This window comes from Taeniopygia guttata, chromosome 18 (assembly GCF_048771995.1).
Source record: "Taeniopygia guttata chromosome 18, bTaeGut7.mat, whole genome shotgun sequence".
Lineage (NCBI taxonomy): Eukaryota > Metazoa > Chordata > Aves > Passeriformes > Estrildidae > Taeniopygia > Taeniopygia guttata.
The window spans coordinates 4,687,367-4,709,798 of NC_133043.1; the positions used below are offsets into that span (position 1 = coordinate 4,687,367).

Here is a 22,432-nt window from a genome sequence, read left to right on the forward strand (position 1 = left end):
GGAGCAGCTCTCCCTGCAGCCGCGGTCTGTGCCGTTTCCCCTGTCCCCTGCAGGCACAGCACAGAGGTTTTCTCCCTGAACCGCGGAGCCCCGTGGCAGGAGCTGATTTTCCCCGCAGCCGGTGGCGAGGGCTCCCCGCGGGCCCCGGGCTGTGGTTCCTGCCCGGCTGGCCCGGGTGGGATCGGGATGCTCGCGGTGGCTGCAGCCGCGTCTCTGGCAGCAAGCAGCGAGTTTGGGAAGTCTGTCATGCAGCCTGTGTGCCACGGGAGCCCGGGGGATGGCCGGGCAGGGGGACGGCCGGAACACCCGGGCACGGCGGCTCCGAGCCCGGGGCACAGGGCTGGCAGTGCCCGGGGGCTGGCAGTGCCGGGGGCTGGCAGTGCACAGGGCTGGCAGTGCCGGGGGTCTGGCAGTGCCCGGGGGCTGGCAGTGCCCGGGGGATGGCAGTGCTGGGGGGCTGGCAGTGCTGGGGGCTGGCAGTGCCTGGGGGATGGCAGTGCTGGGGGGCTGGCAGTGCCCGGGGGCTCACCCTGCGGCGGGGACAGGCTGTGACTCCGCCGTGTCCCCACGGGAGAGGCAGAGCCCCACCCGGAGGAAGGACAGCGCAGCTTTATCGTGTTTTGGGGCGGATTTTCATAACCGCAGTCCTGAGCAGCGCAGTCAGAGAGCAGGAGGGGACGGCAGGGGCAAGGGTGGGAGCTGGAGTGGGCCGAGGCGGGACAGCATTGGGAGGATGCTCCCAGAAAGGCAAGGAGAAAGCCGAGGAACTCCACCCAAACCCGGCGGGAGCGGGGCTGATCTGCGTCCGGGGCAGCCCCGCGCAGGGTGGGCAGAGCTGGGGGGTCACACGAGCTGCCCCCATCTCCAGGGGCTGCTGCGGCTGAGCCCTGGGCAGTGCCAGCTTGCACAGAGCACCGTAAATAAACAGGGTCTGGCTGCTCCCAGGGCCAGCCCTGCCAGGGCAGCAGTTCCAGCGCTGAGCTCACTCCTGTCCCGGTCCCAGCGGTCCCGCCCTGGGCTGGAGCTGCAGGCAGCGAGGGCTGGAGGGTGCACCCAGCTCCCCCAGCTCAGGGACAAGGGGGATCAGAGCTGAGCATGAGGTTATTCCACCTGAAAAACTACAGGGTTCCTGCTCGGGACGCTGGTGGCCCGTCCCAGAGGGATGAGAGCAGCGGGGGCCGAAGGGAAAAGCTCCCAAGGTCCCAAAGAGCCCCCGAGGCCGTGCTGGGGAGAGCAGGGGTGCAGGCTCAGAACAAAACGAGGGGTTTGGGTTTGTGGTCACTGTGACAGGCTGGGGCAGGTCCTGTGCTTGTCCCACTGCGAGGGCCGGAGGAGCTGGGGAAGAGCTCCGTGGTTACCTGCGCTCATGGAAACAGCTCCAGCGGCTCCAGCCCCAGTGACGCAGCAGTCCAGGAGCTCCCTCTGCTTCAAACATTCCTGGAAATGAATAATCCCTTCCTCTGGGAGCCCCCTGCCCTGGGAAGAGCAGCACGAGGAGGACCTGGGGCAGCACAGCTCCAGGCTGGGCTCTGGCAGGACAGGGATCAAGGCCACTCCTGGAGTGACACGAATCCGGCCAGGCTGGGCCAAACTCTGCGTCACTTCCACCAAATCCCTGTCCCTGCAGAGCGTGTCACGTCCTGCACCGTCCTCCCCCGGGCTGGGCGCCTTTCCAGATGCCTTTGGGATGTGCAGGGAGAGTGGAACAATTTCCAGGATTTATTGTTTACAGCCGGAGGTGCTCCTTCTGTGAGGGATCCACAGGGAAATGCCTGTGGAGCCACCTCCGAGTCATCCCTTCCCTGGGATCACATCCAAGAGGTCTCACCATAGTCCCAAAAAATCACTTTCCATCCAGCATGACACACATTCCTCCTCCTCTGCCTGGTGGAGAGACCCTCAGGGCTGGGCTGAGCTCTGCGGGGTTTCCCAGGATTTTTGGGCGGGATTGCTCAGCCATGCCCAGCTCCACGGGGCCTCGTGTCACACCCAGCCGGAGGACGCAGCCTGGCCTTGCACCCCACTCCTGGGAAGTATCAGCATGGAAAGCTCCTGCTCCGGGGCTTTGGCCTTGGTCCCACACAACAAAGCCACAGTGACCACCCCATGGTGGGACTGCACAGCCAGGCAGGGGTTCCCCCAGGGATCCCACCCCAGGAGCAGGGACAGGCCCTCTCTGGGAGCCTGGTCATTTGTGGTTTATCTGCACAGCCAGGCAGGGGTTCCCCCAAAAATCCCACCCCAAGAGCAGGGACAGACCCTGCTGTCTGGTCATTGGTGGAGTCTGGTCATTTGTGGTTTATCTGCACAGCCAGGCAGGGGTTCCCCCAAAAATCCCACCCCAGGAGCAGGGACAGGCCCTGCTGTCTGGTCATTTGTGGTTTATCTGCACAGCCAGGCAGGGGTTCCCCCAAAAATCCCACCCCAGGAGCAGGGACAGGCCCTGCTGTCTGGTCATTTGTGGAGTCTGGTCATTTGTGGTTTATCTGCACAGCCCTGGCACACGTTTGTGTTGGTGGGAAGGAGAGGGGCAGTGAGAAGACACCCAGCTCCAACGCCAGTAATTAAATCTGAAAAGTAATTTCTATTCTGTTCTGAGAGAAGCAGGCTCTTTGGGGGTGGTTTGTCACCGCTGGAGCTGGACACAGCAATCCCATCTGCTGACAGCTCCAGGGATTCCTTGGATGTGGGGCTGTCCTGAGGGCTGCTCCATGGACTTAAATTGGGGTGGATTTGACTCCACCTGTATGGGGTTGATTTGAACAAATTACTAAAAGTGAAATCAGTTAATTGGAACCTTCTCTGGTTGTCAGTGACTGACACTGTTCAATTACCAGCAAATACAGATCAGGAATGGCAATAAATGACAATAAATTACAATAAACTCCACATCTCGCCATGTCCAGGCAGTGATCCCACAGCTTGGACCCATGTCCATGCTTCAAATTCCCTCCAGACAGCGAGATCGTCACCAGTTCCCCTCGCAGCTGCTGAGTCCTGCAGACTTCCAAGGTTTCAGCCCTCGAGCTGTGCTCATTTTTTATTCCCTTTCCTTGAAGGCCCCGACACATCCCCAGGACCGGCGGCTCCCGGCTGGATGCGCTTGGGCGTTGCTGCATCACATTGAAGGAAAACAGCTCAGAGTGTCCCACACACGGACCCAGCGGCTGCCAGGGCTGCGAGCAGCAGCCAGATTTTGGCTTTTTATTCGGAATGACACAGGAAAGACGGAATGTCTCCCCTCCGACCCCGGGAAGGGTCACACAGATGGCTTCCAGGCCCGGCAGAGCTTTAGGACACGGGATAATTCCCCTGCACATGAGCTGTGCTGCTTCCTCTTGTGTAACTACAAGATTTTTGCAGCTGGAAGTCAGAGGTCCTGCGGCTCAAACCACGAGAGCAGAGCCGAGAGCTTTGCCAAGAGGGGCCAGGGCTGGAATTTCCTCCTGGTACGTATTTGGAGCAGGAGAGACCTGAGCTGTGGGTTCACATCTGGGGCTGCGGATGCTCCCGGCCCGAGGAGGATGCTCAGGGGACAGAGCTGGGAGCTATTCCCTGTGGGAATTGCAAGGCTCCTGCTGCTTCCACGCCTTGGGTGGTGTTGAGCCTAAGTTAAGCAGGGACTGAAGTTCAAAAATCCATGTAATCCATCCCAAATCAGTCCAAGGATCAGCCCATTCCCACCCACTCCCATTTGTCATTCCCTGCCTGGACTTTCTCCTTTTTGGCAGCAATCCTTGCAGGATGACAGCTCTCACTACAAATTCCTGTATTCACACACAGACTTGGATGCGGATGGAAAAATCCTCCTTTGGCCGTTCGGCCTCTGATTTTTAATGAACTTCTCCACCTGAGGCCCTGGGCCGAATCCTTTCCTAGGGAGGATTTATTAAATCACAGTTTATTCCCCCAAATCGGGGCGGGCCCGGGCGCTGTTGGAGCCGCCAGCCCCGGCAGCCCGTCCCACACACACAGAACTGGCAGCAAATCCGCGTTTTGCTGCATTTTCCAGCTGGGGGCCGCTCACACCCTGTGACCAGAGCAGGGAATCGTGTTCCCGTTCCATCCCTCACACCCGCTCCGTCTCGCCCGGCCTGGCGCTGGTGGCGTTCCCTCTCTGTCACCGCTCGGGGTGGCACGGGGTGGCACGGGGTGGCACGGGGTGGCACGGGAGGTGACACCGTGCCCAGCGCAGCGCCGCGGCTCAGAAGCGATCCGGGACTCGGCGAGCCCCCCTGGCAGCGTTCTGCGCTGCGCTTGTAAATGAGTTTTTGGTTAATTGTGCTCTGAAGAACGGCCTGAGGGCTCCCTCTGCTGCCGCGCGGCTCTGCAGAGGAGAGGCTCGGCTGGGACAGCGGCGATCCGAGCCAGAGCTAGGGCAGGGCAGCCCAGATGTGCGGCTCCAGATGTTTGGTGCTCTGCCCTCGGACAGCCGGGCCCGGGCTCGGTCTGATCCCCACATCCCTGGTGTGCCTGGGGAAGCTCCACATCCCAGAACTCCGCCCTGCTGCATCCAGCCCCGCCCGGGATGGAGCAGGGTCCAAAGCAGAGAACCGGTCCCCATCTGCGTCCAGTCCAGTCCTAATTCAACCCAACTTCTGGGCACGACCCTGCGATTTAAAACCGGAGAAAGCAAAAAGCAAGGGAATAGCTTTTTCCTCATCCAAGGAGATTTTAGGTGAGGTTGGGGCTGGGACCTCTGCCCACAGGTGGCACCTCAGTGGGCTCTCATGTGCTGGGAAGGAGATGTGGAAGTTCCCAAAGACCAGAGGTGACACAAATTCCTTCTGCATCAGGGTCTGGGTGTGCGGGAGGGCTCCAACAAGAACAAAGCATAACCCAGGAACTGGTGAAAACAAACTGAGGTGAGTTTAAACCTTGGAGAGAGGGGACAGGTGGCACGCACAGAGGGTCCCACTGGGGCAGAAGTGACACAAAGCACAGAGCAGGGCAGGGTGCCCTCGGAGGAGGGTGGGTGAGGGCTGAGCCTGCCCTGCTCTGGGATCCCAGCAGCAGGAGCGGGGCAGGGCAGCTCCCTGACTCACGGCTCCGGGGTTACCACGGCGCTGTTTACACAGAGCTTCGGCCTTGGGAAGAACGGGAGGGAAAAACGCCGCGGAGCTCACCCAGAATGAACGACGTGGAAGGAATTTGGTGACACAGAGAGAGAGAACTCAGAGAACTCCACAGGCCCTGGAGGTTTCCAGGAGGAGTCCAGAGGGCTCGGGGATGAGCTCGGGGAGCAGTCAATCCCCAGACTGATGCTTCTCCTGGTGCCGGATGGGTGGGATCAGGCAAGTGTGATCCTGGAGGTTTTTAAGGATTCTTGCACGAATGTGAGGAACAACAGAGCAGAAAGTTCAACTCCCATGTGGAGCAAACTGTTGGGACTTGTACAGAGCAGAGTTCAAGGAGAGAGCAATCAGCTGAGAACCTCAGCGTGGCTTTGGCATACATTCTGGGAAATAGTAAAGCTCTTGGAAATGTGCAGCAATGAGGGATGGGCTGACCTGGCAGGAACAGCCACTAACTGGGTCATTTACAAATTAATAGTTGAGAGGAGGAAATCCATCGAAGGGGTGGGAATAAAACAAAAGCACGTCAGTATCTGTTCCCGGGGAAGTCACCAGAGGGGCTCCCCAGGCACACACGGTTTCCATATGGAATTCTCTGCCACGGGGGGTTTCCATGGCTGTAATTCCTGAGCCATTTCAGAGCTGTCAGAGCTGGGGCTCTGCCTGTGAAACCAGGATAATCCCAAGCCCAACTTCCAGCTGTGCTGTCACCATCCCAGCTGTCTTTCGCTATTTCAGAGCAAAGATTATATTATTTATTATTATTATTTATTATTATTTATTATTTATGATTATTATTGCATTACTCCTGGAGTATTTCTGCTCTCTAAACCCTCTAAGCTCAGCCCCACCCAGGTCTGAGGTGGGGCCAGCATTGCCCAGTGATGCTCAAGAATCTGGCTCAGTGTGGAGTCCTGGGGCTTGCAGAAAAAAGCACATTCACAGAATTTCTCTGCTCTGAGGCAACTCCCACTTCCTGCTCCCCAGGAAATCCCAGCACACAGCGAGTGAGAATCAAACCAGACTCACACCCAACTGCAGCAGAGATAAGAAATTTGGTTCTGATCCATGACAGGAATGCAATAAACTGCCAGTTTCTCAGAAGCCAAAACCCTGACTGTTTGCCAAGAGCTAAAAATAACCCAAAGAAGGCTCTATTTAAAGGCACCTACAAAGAAACGCCTCTGTCCTTGGTTAAATAAACTGCAACTTCCAGAAAAGCCCTGTTTCCCAGGAGTCTGGGGGGAGCTCTGGCAGCAGGTGAATAAACATGAAGCCCAAACCTTTGAACCCATTTTGGAAGCAGCAGCTCGTGGCTGGAGCTGTGCCAGCCCTGGCCCAGCAGCGGACAGGGGCTGGCTGGGCTGGAGCAGGAAGGATCCCACTCCTCCCTGCAGGGCCCACGTGGCTGCTGAAGGGTCTTTACTCGGGGGTTTGACTGAATTTGGCCTCTTCACGTTGATTCCCTAGAAAGGACCGATCCCTTGGATGTAAGTGGGTAAGTAAGTGGGTAAGTAAGTGGGTAAGTAAGAAGTTCCTCTGGTGTGGGACTGAGCAGGGTCTGGAGCCCTGGCTGACAGAGCTGTGCCAGAGCTGGAGGAACAGCACTGCTCAAATGACCACAAACTCCTGCTACAGGGGCCTGACAAGGACACAGGGCAGAAATGAAGCTGAGCCATGAACCACAGAAGGGAAGTCTGGGCTGGTTAAACAAAGCAGCATTTTAATTTCAAGATTTTATAAATATGTATTTACAAAAGGAAGGTATCAATCCAGAGTTAAACAAATTTACAGCTGCCGGTCCTGCAGAGCAGAGGGAGAGAAACCAGGGTAATGCAACCCCACAGTGCACAGCACCCAGAGACAAAAACAAACCCTCATGTAAGTTCTTCACGTACAACTCCTCGCCCAGAAGGCCCAGCACCGGCTGCTGTGGAGCACCAGCTCCAGGGACAGAAGCCAGAGGAGGAGCTGGCCCCGAGCAGGGATGGGCTCCAGCACAGCACTGCCATCCCACACAGGGCTCAGACTCCTTGGGGAGCTTCGGGACAGCACAGAGGGTGCATGTGAGGTGACACCCTGCCAGCCCCAGCCCTGGGTCAGGAACTCACCTCCCCACACGCTGCTGGCCTGAGGAACAGCCTCATGGCCCCAGTGGCCCCTCCAGGACACCATGGCCCCAGTGTGCCAGCCGGGCAGACGAGGGCTGCTCTCTCAGCCCCTGCCTGGAACTGGTCCTGCTCTTGCCACTCTCCAGACAGCCCAGGCCTGCAGGGATTCCCAGAGAGCCGGGGCTTTAGGATGTTCTCCGGGTCTGTGAATGCTTCAGAAAAGCAGAGCCTGCTCACAGGTCACCCTCTGCAGCTGCCGTGAGACTTCAGGATCTTCCCAGCAGCTCCATTCCCTCACTGCAGCCATTCAGAGCCATTCCAGTCACAGTGAGGGATGCAGGGCCAAAAAATCCCTTCCTGACCTGTAGCAGAAGCAGCAACAACTTCCAAGAGCAAGACCTGCCCACAGCTGAAGGTCCCAGACACCGGTGCTGAAGGAGCAGGAGAGTTCCAAGCGCTTGGCTTGTACAGGGCTTTTCTGAAGAATCTCCAGCAATTCTTTTTAAACTCATCCAGTAGTTCTAAGCCTCTATGAAACCCACTCAGGCTATCTTTTAATTTAAAGTTTAAGCACATTAATTCTTGTTAATCAAACTAAAGAGAAGACTTAAACACAAACTGCTAGTGGAAAATGGAATATAAGTTGCCAGGAGTGTTAACCTCAAGTCTTGAACAATTTATTTACTTCTTTTGATTCACACCTTGTGTGCAGCTCCCAAATTAGTGAGAGCAACTTCTCTGTTGGTCACTGCTGGGAATGCAGCCTGGCTGGAGGCTCCCACCACACTCAGGATGCTGCTTGGTCCTCTGTAGCCATGGTCTGCAGGAGGCAAGGTCAAAGAGGGCAGGAGAACTCTGTGAGCCACTGCTGGGATTTGGGGGCAAAACATTCATTTCTTCCAGAGCCTGAGACTGGCCTGGGCACCTGAGCAACCCCTGCCAGGGTACAAGAATTCAGGAGCAAACCAAGAAGGGGATGGGCCCAGCACAGAGTGCCAAGAAAGGCCATCAGTGCTTGAGCTTTTGATCACACTAGTGGCAGTGAATCCAGCACAGATCTATGAACCTGTGGCAGCCAGAACACCACTGCCAGAGCCGTCAACACAGCCAGAAAAAGCAGTCCAGCAGCAGTGAAGTGGAACTGGGGTGGTTGTTCCTGCTGGAACATTTGTTCCCTCTCCTGGAAGGAGGAAACCCAGAGCTGGGGGAGAGCAGGAGCTGCTGAAAGAGCTGGGTGGAGGTGGGGGAGAACACAAAGGGCAGTGGCAGCCCTTTCAGCCAGGAGTTACTCCCAGCACACTCCAGTGATGCCATGGCACCAGCCGATACCACAGTGCTGCACGTGGGGCTGGCTGGCAGCAATTAGCAGTGCTCTGAGCATTAATTAACGCACTCAGGCTCCCAGGCAGCAGCGTGGGAAGGGTCCCACTGCACAGCTCAGAACACCAACGAGCCCCTCCTGTTTCTCCCAGCGGTGCCAAAGCCCTGGAGGCCTCACCTGCCGCAGGAACTGCTTCCCCAGGTAGCTGGTTGCCATGCTGGTCAGGGTCTTCCTGCTGCCAACTTTACACCTGATGTAGCCGTAGAGGTTGGCTCCCTGCAGCACCACCCCCATCACCACCACTGCCTGCGCCAGGAAAAAGCTGTCAGCTCCTGGCTCAGACAGGGCAGAGCCAGAGCAGAGCTCGGGGCACTCACCAGCCACTTCACTTTGAAAGAGAAGAGAGCGCTGAAGGCAAAGATCACCCAGATCATAGGGCAGGTGATCAGACCCAGCCAGAAAATCCGGGACTCTGCTTCAGATGAGGTTTTACCCCCTTGTGCTGACACCTAGAAACAGAAAGAAAAAGGCAGTGAGCAGACTGCTCCATCCCACAGATCCCATGTCCTTAAAACCAGGGCAGAACCCCCACACTCCCGGGATTTCCCTCCACACAACAGCACTGGCTGCTTCCATGACTCATTTCCACATCACACAAAGACATCTCTGCAACAGAAAGTGCTTCCACTTAAGGGAATCTCTTCCATTTCCTCTCACAATCACTGGAGGCAGCAGCATCAAAACCTCTTGGAATGCCTGGGGCTAGAAGGGTAAGATTGGGAAAAATGACATTTCCTGCACGGTTCAGTTACAAAGCTTAGAAACAGCCAAAGGAGTCATTTCCTACCTCCAAAATCCACAGACTTACATTACCTGCATAAAGCCAGATCAATACATCATGAGACTTTTTTAATAACTCAACAACTAAAAAGCTCATCCAGCAGCCTGCACAAAACGAGATGTGTGGCTGCCAGTAAATGTTCCCTGGGCAGTCTCCCCTCAGCAGCAGCACCACCACTCATCAGGGGGGTCACAAAGCAGACACGAGCACCAGGTGGGAACAAAACCACTGACCTTCCTGGCCTCAAACACCCAGTGACTTCTGCCATCATCATCCACCTGGTTCCACCAGCGGAGGCCAACCATGAGCCGCCCTGTGACGTTCTGGAAGAGAGCAGAACCTGTGAGCTCTGGGTCTTCTGCCAAAGAAACCTTCTGCCACAGCCCAGGGCCCGGGCTGCTGCTTCCCACGGCGCCCGTCTGCCTCACATCTGGGAGAACCAGATCCACAGCAAGCCATTTTCTGAGATCCAGCACAAGGGCAGGGTTGTGGTGGTTCTGAGCTGGCAACAAAGCCTCCAAAGGGAGGCTAAGAAATGTTCTCCACTCGGCTTTCAAAAGGAACCAAGTGCACAGCGGTGTCAGAGTTTATTTCATAGCTCTCTGCAATCCATCACAGCACTTGAAGGAGTTTCGGTGACACACTTTGTGTCAGAGGCAAAATAAATTACTTTTCTGAGACATGAGTATCACTGTCAGTTATTTTTACACAGCAAGGCAAAGATAACAAAAAGCACAAGGGGAACTGACCTTTACAGCCCAGAAGTCACAGGACAGGAGGAGGATGATGGTCACCATGCAGGCAATGAAGCTGCTGGTTAAGAGCTCACAGAGCAGGTACACAACGATGGCACTGACCCGGAAGAATAAGTGGAAAAATGATGCCACTGGGTGCCTGGAACGAAGGACAACATGGTCACAGCTCCTGCAGACAAGTCACACTGCCTAGGGATCTCCCAGCAATGCGTGGGGTAAGGGTCAGCACTGTAATGTGGACCCAGTGTCCTGGAAATACGGGAAATAACTGCCTGGAAGCTGACACGAGGAAGAGACATCCCAGAAACTCTCTCTGTCACCACCAACCTTATTTTTGACTTTTTGGATCTCCTGGATACATCATCATCTGCATCAAAGAGAGACACATCTTCAATGTCATCACTGCTGTCCTGGGGTGGGAGCAGAGACAAAGGGTTACAGGAGAAAAATGAAACCCTTTCCAACTTCAACCTGGGACAGTGTTCATCACCCAAAACCCACAGGGCCAGGATCAGAATTAATTTGGGAAGAATGTGAAGATCTAACCACAGATCAGCCTCGAGCTGATCACAAAGCCTGCTGCTCGGAGGTGTGCCAGGAGCACCCGGCTGTGCCACACAGCTTGGACACTGTCCTGCTCTCCCTGCTTGTGTTATGCACTGCCAGGCTAGCCTGTGCCCGGGGCAGTGCCAGCACAGAGAGTGCCCTGAGAGAAGTGCTCTCCGTGAGTCGCTGTGCAGGCAGAGGCGCAGAGCGGCCCCCGAGCTGTGGGTCCGGGCACCGGCTGTGGGTCCGGGCACCGGCTGTGGGTCCGGGCACCGGCTGCGGGGCTCCTGGTACGGACGGGCCCGTGGCGGCACACAGCGCCTCCGAGCCCCGCAGCCCGCCCGGGCCTGCGGGAACGGGTCCCGCTCCGGGTCCCGGTGCTGTAATCCCTGCCCAGGCCCTGCTCCGGGTCCGCGCCCGCGATCCCGGTCCCGTGAGCCACGGCCGAGCCCTGATCCCAGTCCGGGTCCGAATGCCGCTCCCGGTCCTATGGCCCATGTCCGAGTCCCCGGTCCCGATCCCGGTCCTGTGGCCCATGTCCGAGTCCCCGGCCCCGGTCCGGATCCCGGTCCTATGGCCCATGTCCGAGTCCCTGGTCCCGATCCCGGTCCTATGGCCCATGTCCGAGTCCCCGGTCCCGATCCCGGTCCTGTGGCCCATGTCCAAGCCCCCGGTCGCGGTCCGGATCCGGGTCCCGATCCCGGTCCCGGTCCCGGTCCTGTGGCCCATGTCCAAGCCCCCAGTCGCGGTCCGGATCCGGGTCCCGATCCCGATCCCGATCCCGATCCCGGTCCCGGTCCCGGTCCCGGTCCCGATCCCGTACCATGGTCGGCGCCGCCACTTCCGCCCCGCCGCGCGCGTCACGCCCGCGGACCAATCACAGCGCGTCCCGCGGCCCCTCCCGGCCGCTCCGCCCCCGGCGCGTGCGCGCTGGCGCGAACCGGGCGCGAGACGTGGCGGGGGGGGCGGTGCCGCCAACGGCCCCGAGGGGAGCGGGAGGGGCGGAGGGACACGGGAACGGCACCGGCTGAGGGCAGTGAGGGGATCCCGGGGAGCGGCACCGGCTGAGGGGTCCTGAGGGGAGCCCGGGGAACGGCACCGGCTGAGGGGTCCTGAGGGGAGCCCGGGGAACGGCACCGGCTGAGGGGAGCGGGGGGATCCCGGAGAACCTGATCCTCCTCGCTTCGTCGCCGCCCAGAAGGAATCAGCCTTTCCGTGATGTTTTCCCACCAGACTTTCTTGGGACACGTTTTCCCCGCGGATTACGGCGCAGTTCCTTGGCCCCAGCGGGGCGGGCTCCTTCATTCCTTGGGAGAAGCTGCCATCCTGTGGTGGGCTGTGACATCCCTCCATATCTCCATGCCTCCATTCCTCCATCCTTCCATCCATCCCATCCCTCCATTCCACCATCCCTTCATCCCGCCATCCATCCATCCTTCCCTCCATCCCGCCATCCTTCCATCCCTCCATCCCTGCATCGTGCCCGGCGCAGCCACCTCGCAGCCACAGCCCCTGTGCCACGGCACAGCCGCCCGCTGCCATTCTCCCTGCGGTTATTCTCCACTGGCTTCATCCCAGGGTTTGCGAATCGAAGGTGGCATTGAATTAAACAAACCAACGCTAATCACAACCCCACTGTGGGGAGAGTTTCAGAGACTTTCATTTCAAGCCAGAACAGCTGCTGAAAGACTCTTGACATGGCCATGGGCAGAACTGGCCTCTCTCAAAGCTCTGATACAACAGAGTTTTGGTGTGCCAGCCCGACACTCAAAGCTAGATAAATAGCGTTTTTCAAATACTAGCAAGTCATTGAGTTTTTGTCATCCTGCTAAGTTCTCAGCATTCTGGAAACCACAAAATCACAGAGTGGTTGGGGTTGGAAAAACCTTAAAGACAATCCAGTTCCATCCCTCTGCCACGGACAGGAAACCTTCCACAATCAAGTACACGTAGATATTGATCTACAAATAGCTGAATATACCAACAGCATTTCTTAGGAAAACGTACCCTGGGGAAGTGTTTTACACTTAAAACCACAGAGAGCATACTTAAATAACCTAAATATACTAAAATATATAGAAATGAACATATCTGTATTTTATGCTTAAAGCCACATGGCAGAGCCAGCTGGACAGCAGAATGCCAGGTCGTGGCTGTCGGCTGGAATGGGGGATCAGCTCAGATAAATGTGTTATGCCCAAGTTCTGGAGCAAGTGTTTTCCTCTCCCCAGTAAAAGAATCCACAGGTAGGCCTTTAACTTTCCTCAGCCAGGCTTTCCTTCTGGCTCTTCCTTTATCCTCCGTGGGCCGTGCCTGCTGTGCCTGGTGCTGAGCTGCCGCAGCTGCCTCACACAGCTCCTGCTCTGCTGGCCGCAGCCTGAGCCCGCTGTCCCTGCGGGAGGCGGAGGGGCAGGAGGGCTTTATTCTCCTGGGTGCCTCATTCCTCATCCCTGCAGCCGTGCCAGCTGTTGGTTGGATCACCTCTGAGGAGACTCTCCAGAGATCGATGAGCCGAGCCCCATCTTTGGGACCGGCAGTGTCTTTCCCATGGCCACTGGGAGTTTTCTTTCCTCCCGGCGAGCCACAAGGCTTGGGACGCACAACACAGGGAGCAGGGATGGAGGATTTCAGAGTGGGGCTGTGCAAAGAGTTCTTCATCCTGAGCCGCAGCGTTTTTGTTTCAAAGGGCGTTGAGGTTTTTGTCGTGGTCAGAGAGCGGCTGTGCAGCCTGGCGCGCTGGAGCTGGGCCGCCTGCTCCTCCGTGTGCTGCAGGGGCATTTTGGACGCGGGCACCGAGCCCGGGCGCCGCCGCTGAGCTGCCCTGGCGTTCGCAGAGAGCACACTGGGGCTGCGGCTGGCTGCGGCTGGCTTGCAGAAGCTCTGCAGGGCGCTGATTGTTAAGAGGAACTTGTCAGGAGTCATCGGACAGCTTGGGTGTCTCTGGGGCAGCTCACCCTCCCAAGTGGCCTCTGCCTCCTCAGGTGCAGGGGAAGCAGGGCCCCGTTCGGCTTCATCACCTGTAGGCAAAAACAAAGCGGCACATTTGGGGCTGAGAGGCTTTCCCACACACTGCAGAGCATAGTCAGAGAGTCACTGAGTGAGCTGAGCTGGGAGGAAGCCACAAAGATCACCCAGCCCCGCCCCTGGCCCTGCCCAGACCCCAACAACCCCACCTGGGCATCCCTGGCAGCCTCGGGGCCGTGCCCATTCCCTGGGGAGCCTGGGCAGTGCCAGCACCCTCTGGGGAAGAGCCTTTCCCTGAAATCCAGCCTGAGCCTCCCTGACACAGCTCCAGCTGTTCCCTGGCTCCTGTTTTTTACCAAGCAGAGCATCAGTTGGCATCTGCTGGCCTGGAACGCAGGAACCTTTTCTCAGCCCGTTGGTTTATCAGCAATACTCAGTTTGTGGAGCTGGAGGATTTGTCATCACACTGTATTGAATAGCTCTGACTAAAACCAAAATAATATCACTCTGTTACAACTGAAAAGGCGCCTGTTTCTGTGCAGTTGCCTTTCCCAGTGATGGCAGATCCTGAATGTAGGTGTTCTCTCACTTTCTCGGGTGTTTGTAATGAATAATTCAAGCCCTGAATCAGCAGCGTGTTTCCAAGCCCACCAGCTGGGTGAATATGAATACTACTACTGATTTCTGTCTTACTCAGTTGGAAAATGACAGTGCCTGTCTTGAAAAATGTGTTGAAGTTACACCAAATCCTTGTAAAAACGCAGAAGCCTAGAAAATGACAGAACCATTGAAATGGAGCAGCACATCTGCTCTTGACAGCAGCAGAGTCTGAATATTGGCTGGACTGCAGGCAGTGGCTGCGTGGTTTGTAAGTCAGTTTAGAAAAGCCAGAAAAGAAGAGGCTCAGTGTGATACTTTTGGGTCTTCCACGGCTCTTTGGTCCCTGGCGAGATCTCGGGGACTTGTCCCGAGCTCGCTGCTGCTCTGCAGTGCCGCCCTGGCGCTTCCCCCTCCGGGACCTCTTGTCCTTCTTCAGCTCCTCTCTGTCAGCGGGCAGGGAATAGTCCCACACCACATCCTCGAACTGGAGCAGCAGCAGTCTGCTGGGGGAGTTGGTCACCACCCTGGGGGAGGGAGGGAAGAGCCATAAAAACACAGGAACCACAGGCATGGCAGGGCCTGCCTGAGGGGCTCTGTGAAACACAGACCCGAGATCATTGTCTCTCCTTGAAGGAGCAGCAGCAACTGACCCCATCAATCAGACACTGCACATTTTAACTTGTGCTCTGCGTGAGTCTCTGGTGCTCTTTTCATTCAGCTCCACAGCAAACAAAATTAATTTAAAAATAATTAAGATGAAAATTTCCAGCAGTGGACAGAGGTAGATCAGAGTCGTGGTGGGAGTACCTAACTACAAATACCATATTGTCAGGGATATCTAAGTGTGGGTTGAAGGGCTGTGCTGGTCTGGTTGGGATGGCATTAATTTCTTCATAGCTGCCAATTTATTGCTGTGTTTTAGAGTGTGGCCAACCCAGCCCTCAAACCACAGCAGTGTTTTACCCATTGCTTCCACAGAAGCTTTAGTTTAGTTTGCACCTTCAGTTAGAGGTGCAAAAGTGAATGGACCTGGAAGGATTTCTCATTATTGGCCTCTACAAAGAGGATGTAGGACAGGGAACAGGCAGAGACTGTCAGGTATTGGCTTGGTTCTCCAACCTCCTAAGAACTTCTGAATTCAGCTTTACAGTTGGGCCTGTATCTTCAGCTGTAGAGAAACAGGAAATTGTGCATTGCTGAAGAGACTAAGGAAATCTTTACAGCCATTGTGAACTAAACCAGATTATTGAAGCAGTATATAAATAGTGGAGCCCTTTAAAAGTTATTTGCAAGAAGGAAAAACACACAGTTCCTTAAATTTCAGTGTGATCTACTGAATTTGGGACAGAGCCTGCTGGCAGCTGCTGTCACCCACCTGTTTCCTGCCACATAGAGAGCAGACACGGGGTCCCCGCTGCTGGTGGGCTCCAAGACTCTGAGGCAGGTGCCAGTCAGGAAGCTGAATATCCGAATGCATCCGTCAGCACAGCCACTGATGACTCTGAGGTACAGGAACTCCAGGGACAGGACTTCCCTGAAAACACACTGGGTCAGCTTGGCCCTTCCATGGTGGGAAGCGGTCAGCGAGCTCTTCTGGGCTGCAGGAGGAGCAGAGCTCTGGCTGCAGCAGCAGCCCGCACTGAGGAGCTGCCCAGGACACTGAGATCACTCCATGCCCAAACCCACAGCCCAGTGCATCCTCCCACTGGAAGGCGTCCCTGCCCGTGGCAGGGGGGTGGAATGAGGTGATCTTTAGGGTCCCTTCCAACCCAAACCATTCTGGGATTCTGTGATTCCATGCTCCCCATAGCAACCATATGGTCGTGGCCATCTGCTGCATTTGAAATTTCAGTTCTATGTCCAGGAAAACGAATGAAAACTGCACGATTCTCCAGTTCTCACAGTTCTAGATACAATTTAAGACTGAGAGGATGGCAGAACACACAATTGGTCAGCATGAAACTGGGCCACCTCTATCCCTGCCCAGGTGATGTGACACCACACACAGCAGGGTATCCTTGGAATATTGGGCTGTGCCCTGTCTGTCTTTAGCCATCCCTGGTTGTGATAAAGTGTTGTGGGTTTGCATTTCAGGTTGTTCCGGGTCTTAACTGAAAATGCTGCTTGTGACCATGTGGTGCCTGACAGAGCCTTTGAGATAAAGATTAGTGAAAGTGGGGATACTCCAAATCCTCACACTGGTAATTAAGGCATTTTCTGGTCCTGTAAGGGGCACTTTTTCTTTACAGATTCAGGCCATTGTTGAATACAACTTGAAATACATCTGATGCCTACTTGGGATGGAAGAAAGCTATCAGGCATCTCCTAAATTTTCCCAACATGCTCCATCCCAGGGCATATCCATCACTGCTCCCTGTGACGAGGTGCCACTGGTCAAAGGACAAGCAGAGAACTGGGCCTTGGTGCCTCTCTAATGTCTGCAAAGTAAAACAAGAAGGTGCAACACGATCAGTAATCTGGATGTAAATCTGTCTGAGGTGTCCATGGCTCTCCCATCACCTCCCCAGGTTCAGAAGGTTTCTATAGGAGCAGAGATGAACAAATCTGCAGAGAGCAAGCAGTGATGGGGGTGAGGAGAATCCCAAATCACTGCCTTAAAATCAGCAGCTGGTTGCAAGGCAGTTCTTTAATTATCTGCAGTTACCTTGATTGGTTTAGACAGCTTTGAGGGTTGTTTGGGGGGGTTATTTTCTTATTTGGAAAGTCTTTGGCAAATGCAAAAATAACCTGTGATGAAGTAGCAGAGAATTTTTGCCATTTAGCACAGAATTATCCACCCAAGAGGAAACTCACCTTGATCAGAGCCCCCGTCTCAGCACTCCAGACCTTCACCAGCCCTTGGTGACCCGCACTGACCACGTGGGTCCCGTCCATCCTCACTGCCTGCACAGGGCTGCTGTGCAGCAGAGTCCTGAGGCATTTCCCACTCCTCAGGCTCCACACTGGGGCAACAAGGAGGAGAATTAAAAATGCATCTGCCCCAGTGGGGAGTTTTGGGAGTACAACATCCATTAGAAAATATTACTGGATTACAGTCACACCTTGTACCTGCAGCTCTATGAGGAGCTGAATGTTGGCTTAAAAAACATAATTGCATGGCAAACAATTTAAATGTGAAGTCCAGAAAAAGTACATCTTTTTCACCTCTATTCTATAAGAAAACATCAGGCAAAGCTGGAAGCTGATTGCCCAAGTGTTGGGATGGCATTACAGCCACAAAGGCATTAATTCTGAATAAAAGCAGAAATAATGAGAATTTAGTCCCTGACACAGTTGGAGGCTGTGTGTGCACGTGTCCCCAGCTGTGAGTCACAGCCTTCCCTCACCCCCAGCCCCCTGCCCGTTCTGCACTGGTTCCCCCTGGCCGGAGCTCCTCTCTCCCACCTTTCACCGTGCCATCCCCAGCTCCCGACACGAAGTGCTCCTGGTGGGAATGCAGGCAGCCCACGGTGGCATAGTGACCCGCGAAGGTTCTCACACAGGCACCACTGTGAATATCCCAGCACCTGCAGGGAGGAGAACGTTAAGATCCTTCCGTGTGGTTCCATTATTATTTCCTGTTTAATGTGCCCAGCTCTGCTCCCACACAGCCGGAGCTGTCCCACCAAGGTGTCAGAGGAATTGCAGCGGTCAGGTCAGGCGTTGTGCCCCCGGGCTGGGGGTCCCAGGCACAGCCCAGCTCACCTGACACTGAGCTCCAGGCCGGTGCTGCTGAGCAGGAGCCCTTGGTCCTCACAGAGGCACAGAGCTCTGACGGGCTCGGCGTGGCTGAGCAGCAGCAGCGGCTCCTGCTCCCCTCCCTGCACGCGGAGCAGCCTCAGCCTCCTGCTGCCAGCGGCCACCCAGTCCCCGCCGCCGTAATGGGCTCTCCTGCTCCTGTCAGACCTGCCAGAAGCAGTTCCTGCACTGGGTTTGGCCAGCTGCAGTGCCTGTGCTGGGTTTTTAGCCAGCTGCAGGCCTGGCTCAGCACTTCCCCGCCTTTAACCGGGCACGGTGGGCAGCACTCCAGTGCTGAATCCTTTGCAGGGCACCACCACAGTCCCTAAATCTGCACATCCCCCTTTATATCATGCTGGGCAGAGGGGCCAGGGCTCCTCCCAGTCCCATATCCCTTGGGATACACCATGGATCACCAACCCTCATTCCTTTAAAAACAGCTTATCTTGGTGTCTTTATTTTAAAAATGGACATTTCTTAACACTGACACTGAGACATGCTTCTCCAGCCATCAGGAAGATCACAGGGAATGGAACAGCTTTCCTACAGCTGCTCTCGGCCCCACAGCTCAGCACTCTACTCACTGCTCCATGAGGACACAGGTCTTGTAGGGGCCACAGAAGACATTCCTCTCTTCCAGCTCGATCTTGTGAGTTTTCAGGTCCCGATAGGCTTCCTGCAGACTGAAATCCTCCATCTGATGGCAAGAAAAGTAACAGAGAGGCAGGAATGCAGCATTATTGCATAGTATTGAACCTCTCAGCTCTAGGGATGAGCCCAGAGTAAGGAAAACCAGAGTGCAGCAAGACCCTGCTTAGCCCAGGGTTGTTCCCAGGCCATGCTCTGTGCATAAATGGAAGCCCTCAGAGCTGCACCCTTTATTCTGAGGGAAGAAGGCCCCCGGCCCCAGGGCTGTGCCATGACTGGAGACACACAGGGACGAGGCGGAAGTTTGGGGATGCCTCCCAAAGTCCCTCCCATGTGGGAAGGTGCTGAGCGAGCCCTGGTCCCTGTGAACTGCTCATGATGGGGCAATCCAAAAGCAGGAGTGGGAAAGAACGAAGCAATTCCAAATTCACTGTGCTGTCCTCATGAGCTGTCCTCTCTCCTCCCCAAACACTGACATGCAGCATCCACGGAAGGCAAACAACCTCCAACAAACCTTTGATTTACGCCTCTTCTTCTGCTCCTTGTCCTTCACTTCAATGACCTCACCCTCATCATTTAACTGGGGAATTTGCACATCGACTCTTTTAGCATAGTTTGGGATGGTTTTTCTAGGACACAACTCCTGGAATAAACCAGCAGAGGCAACAGTTAGCGCAGAGCCCACGCTGGCAGGGCGTGCTGCTCATCCCTGCACAGCTGAGCTGCACACTCTGGCTTCTTGTTCAGACCTGGCTTACATTTGGCACTCTGTCTACCACAGGGTTAACTTCTGAAAAATAATTGCTTTTTATTTGTTTTTCCAAACTCTAGTCTTGAGCTTTTAATAATCAGCAAAATCTTGAGCTCATCTCATCTTTGGCAGGCACTCAGTTGACTCAGAATTCAAACTCACTGAGATGCGAGGTTCTCAAAACACCTCGGTCAACACTCAAGATCCATTTTTAGCCTGTGAAACCTTCCCTGAAGCCTGTTCTGGAGGCCAGCACAGAGCTGAGTTTCTGTGCTGCCTGCACAACCCAAAGCAGCAGAGACTCCAGCCTGTCTCTTGGGGGAGGCTCCTTCAGCCCTCGCTCTGTCTGAGGCAGGTCCTGCTGGCCAGGCCAGGCCTCTCCCAGGAGTTCTGCACTCCTGTGCTCCAACCACCGCCCCAGCTCCTCACAGACACCTTGCCTTTCCCTTGCTCCTTCCTGAGCTGCCCTGGGAGCTGTTGTAGCTCTGCCCAACCTCCACTGCCTCTGGAAATTTTCATTGTGACCAAAGTATGCTTTCCTGAAGAATGTTTGGATCCATTTTTAGAGTCTCAGGCTCTCTAAAGGAGACTAAAAGCATCCTTGTGACAGTGTGAAATGTCAGCTGGCTTCGCTGTGCAGCTGGAGGTGGAAGGGCCATGGCAGAGTTGGGGGCAGCCTCTGGTACAGGAATTTCCATTTAACAGCTTGGGCAGCAGCAACCCCCTTTTGTTAAAGTGCATAATAGTGGCAGGAGGCCAGGTGTCCCACCTGCAGCTGCAGGAGGCTCTTTTGCACTGTGCTCCGACACTCCTTGTCCTCCCGGACCCGCTGGACCAGGAATTCCCAGTGACCGCTGACAGCAGAACAGGCATCCAGGGATTTTTGATCTAAAAGCCCTGGCAAGTTAAAGGGACAGGCTGGCTGATCCCCGCTGGAAACCAGCCCTTGCCCTTAGGGGAAACCACTGGAGCAGCAGAGCAGCTTTACCCAGGATGGCCATGGACAGCTGGAATGGCAGGACACGAGTGAAGTCCTTGGCTTGGCTGGCATCAGAGCGTGACTGGAGAGACACAGGAACCATGGTGGCATCTGCATCAGCTGAGGACAAAGGTGAGCCGTCCCCTGCATCGGGACCCTCTGGCAGGGCTCTCAGTGGCTTGGGCCAAAAGCCCGTTCCAGTGCTTGCCCACCTGGAAAAAAAAGGGAATGTCCAGTCCTAGGAGGGCTCGAGTTTAGGTACCATGGACAGCACCGCTGCCAGCGCTGCCCTGGAAGAGCCGGGCGGCTTTAACTCATGGCTTTGGCACCGTGCGAGTCACAGGAGAGCGCTGGGCACGCTCCTGGTCTGCAGGACAGCTGGCACCAGCGGGGCTGAGGGACAGGGTGACACCTCTTCCCCCTCACCCCTGCCCTGGGTGGTGGCGAGGGATCAGAGGGCCAGGGGCCATGCTGGGTGGGCTCGCTGGGGACACAGAGCAGCAGTTTGCTCTGTGCTTTGCACCCCCAGCCCCAGCTCCAGCAGTCAACAGCAGGGCAGGTGCCAGCGCCAGGCTGCGAGGGGTCGCAGCAGGGCCACTCGTGCCAAGGACATCGCAGGGATTTGCTGAGCGCAGGGAAAACCTCAGCCTTGAGCCGCTCGATTTCCAGCAGCGCAAGAACGACCGGAGCGGTGACATGGCCCAGGGACAAAAAGGGAGACGCTCACCTGCCCGGGGCTCCGCCACCGCCACCGCCACCGCCGCGGCGGTTACTGTCACTGTCACCGTCACCGTCACCGCCACCGCCACCGCCACCCCCAACCGCCACCGCTGCGCTGCCGAGAGCCGCGCAGCCCCTCAGCAGGGAGCGCCGGGGGACGTCGGGGACGGGGATGTCGAGGGATGGTGGGGTGCCGGAGGATGTCAGGGTGATGGGGCATGTCGGGGTGCCGGGGGATGTCAGGCTGCCAGGCGATATTGGGGTGCCGGGAGATGTCAGGGTGCCGGGGGATGTCAGGGTGCCGGGGGATATTGGGGTGCCAGGCAATATTGGGGTACCGGGGGATATTGGGGTGCCAGGGGATGTCGGAGTGCCGGGGGATATTGGGGTGCCGGGGGATGTCGGAGTGCCTGGGGATGCCAGCAGCCCCCCGGGATGGGGACCCGCGGTCAGGGCAGGGCACCGTGCCAGCCCCAAGCACAGCTGGGCTGGGCAGTGACACAAACGGGCATGGAACCCCCTGGGAAGCAGGCACGGGTGGCCTTTGGACACCGGTGTTTTAGACACAGATGTCACCCAGTTCACAGGCACAGTGCTGACCCAGGGCTTCAGACAGAGATTGAGCAAAGGCTTCGGTCACACACAGTTTTGGCAGGCGGCTCTGCCTGCCTGAGCTTCCCCAGATGAAGAAAAGAGCTGATATAGTAATCTAAAAATCACAAACGCACTTAGGGTCAGAGTAAAGGCTGGTTTGTGCATCATTTGGGACAAGGCACCCCAGGATTAACCGAGTCCGGATCGCAGATCCCTCCAGCCAGGGCAGAGTCCCTGCTGTCCCCCTCTCCGTGTTTGCAGGAGCACCTCAGCAAAGCAACCCCCACCAAAACCAGCCCTGGAAGCCCTAGAGCACCCCAATTTTCCCCATACCCTGAAGTCCCAGGCTTCACAGGGTGCCCAAGCCCCAGTGCTGACCCAAAGCTCTGCAGCAGCCTCACCCCCGGGCAGGGAACGGGAGGCTGGGAGCACATCCCACCCTGCCAGCTCCCCTCAGGACCCCCAGAGTGACTCCAGCACTGCACACGGAGCTGAGCTGGCTCCTGAGGGCAGTTTCTGAGGTGAAATATTGATGTGAAGGAATCAGAGAAGCACAGCCCAGCAGTGAGATAGCAAGTGTGTGTTTTGGAAGGTGAGAGAACTGGAATCGTTCAGCCTGGAGAAGAGACTCCAGGGAGACCTTAGAGCCCTCTCCAGTACCTGAAGGGGCTCCAGGAGAGCTGAGAGGGGCTTGGGACAAGGAACTGAAGTGACAGGCCAAAGGGGAGTGACTTCAAACTGCTGCAGGGCAGGGTTAGATGGGCTGTTGGGGAGAAATTCCTCTCCATG

General features: G+C 56.2%; 2 protein-coding genes across 3 annotated transcripts; both read right to left on the bottom strand.

Moving 5' to 3' along the window:
• Nucleotides 1-6,778: 6,778 nt before the first annotated feature.
• Nucleotides 6,779-11,591, bottom strand: LOC100227898 (trans-golgi network vesicle protein 23 homolog B). Of its 2 annotated transcripts, XM_030287332.4 has the most exons (7): nucleotides 11,473-11,591; nucleotides 10,431-10,513; nucleotides 10,098-10,242; nucleotides 9,582-9,671; nucleotides 8,885-9,016; nucleotides 8,685-8,813; nucleotides 6,779-8,006 (listed from the first exon to the last, which is right to left on the bottom strand). In XM_030287332.4, exons 1-7 carry the CDS (start codon nucleotides 11,473-11,475, stop codon nucleotides 7,974-7,976), a joined length of 615 nt encoding a protein of 204 aa, XP_030143192.1. In that variant the 5' UTR covers nucleotides 11,476-11,591; the 3' UTR covers nucleotides 6,779-7,973. The 2 variants fall into 2 exon arrangements, with proteins under 2 accessions (XP_030143192.1, XP_072793148.1); XM_072937047.1 differs by lacking the exon at nucleotides 8,685-8,813 and having other exon boundaries at nucleotides 7,842-8,006.
• A 1,098-nt stretch (nucleotides 11,592-12,689) lies between these two features.
• Nucleotides 12,690-21,090, bottom strand: LOC100222099 (F-box/WD repeat-containing protein 10). The gene is made up of 12 exons (XM_012578443.5): nucleotides 21,057-21,090; nucleotides 20,339-20,541; nucleotides 20,120-20,247; nucleotides 19,114-19,242; nucleotides 18,536-18,648; nucleotides 17,919-18,119; nucleotides 17,619-17,740; nucleotides 17,028-17,176; nucleotides 16,509-16,651; nucleotides 15,589-15,747; nucleotides 14,529-14,737; nucleotides 12,690-13,666 (listed from the first exon to the last, which is right to left on the bottom strand). The coding sequence occupies exons 2-12, from the start codon at nucleotides 20,430-20,432 to the stop codon at nucleotides 12,828-12,830; spliced, it is 2,286 nt and encodes a 761-aa protein (XP_012433897.5). The 5' UTR covers nucleotides 20,433-20,541; nucleotides 21,057-21,090; the 3' UTR covers nucleotides 12,690-12,827.
• Nucleotides 21,091-22,432: the final 1,342 nt, after the last annotated feature.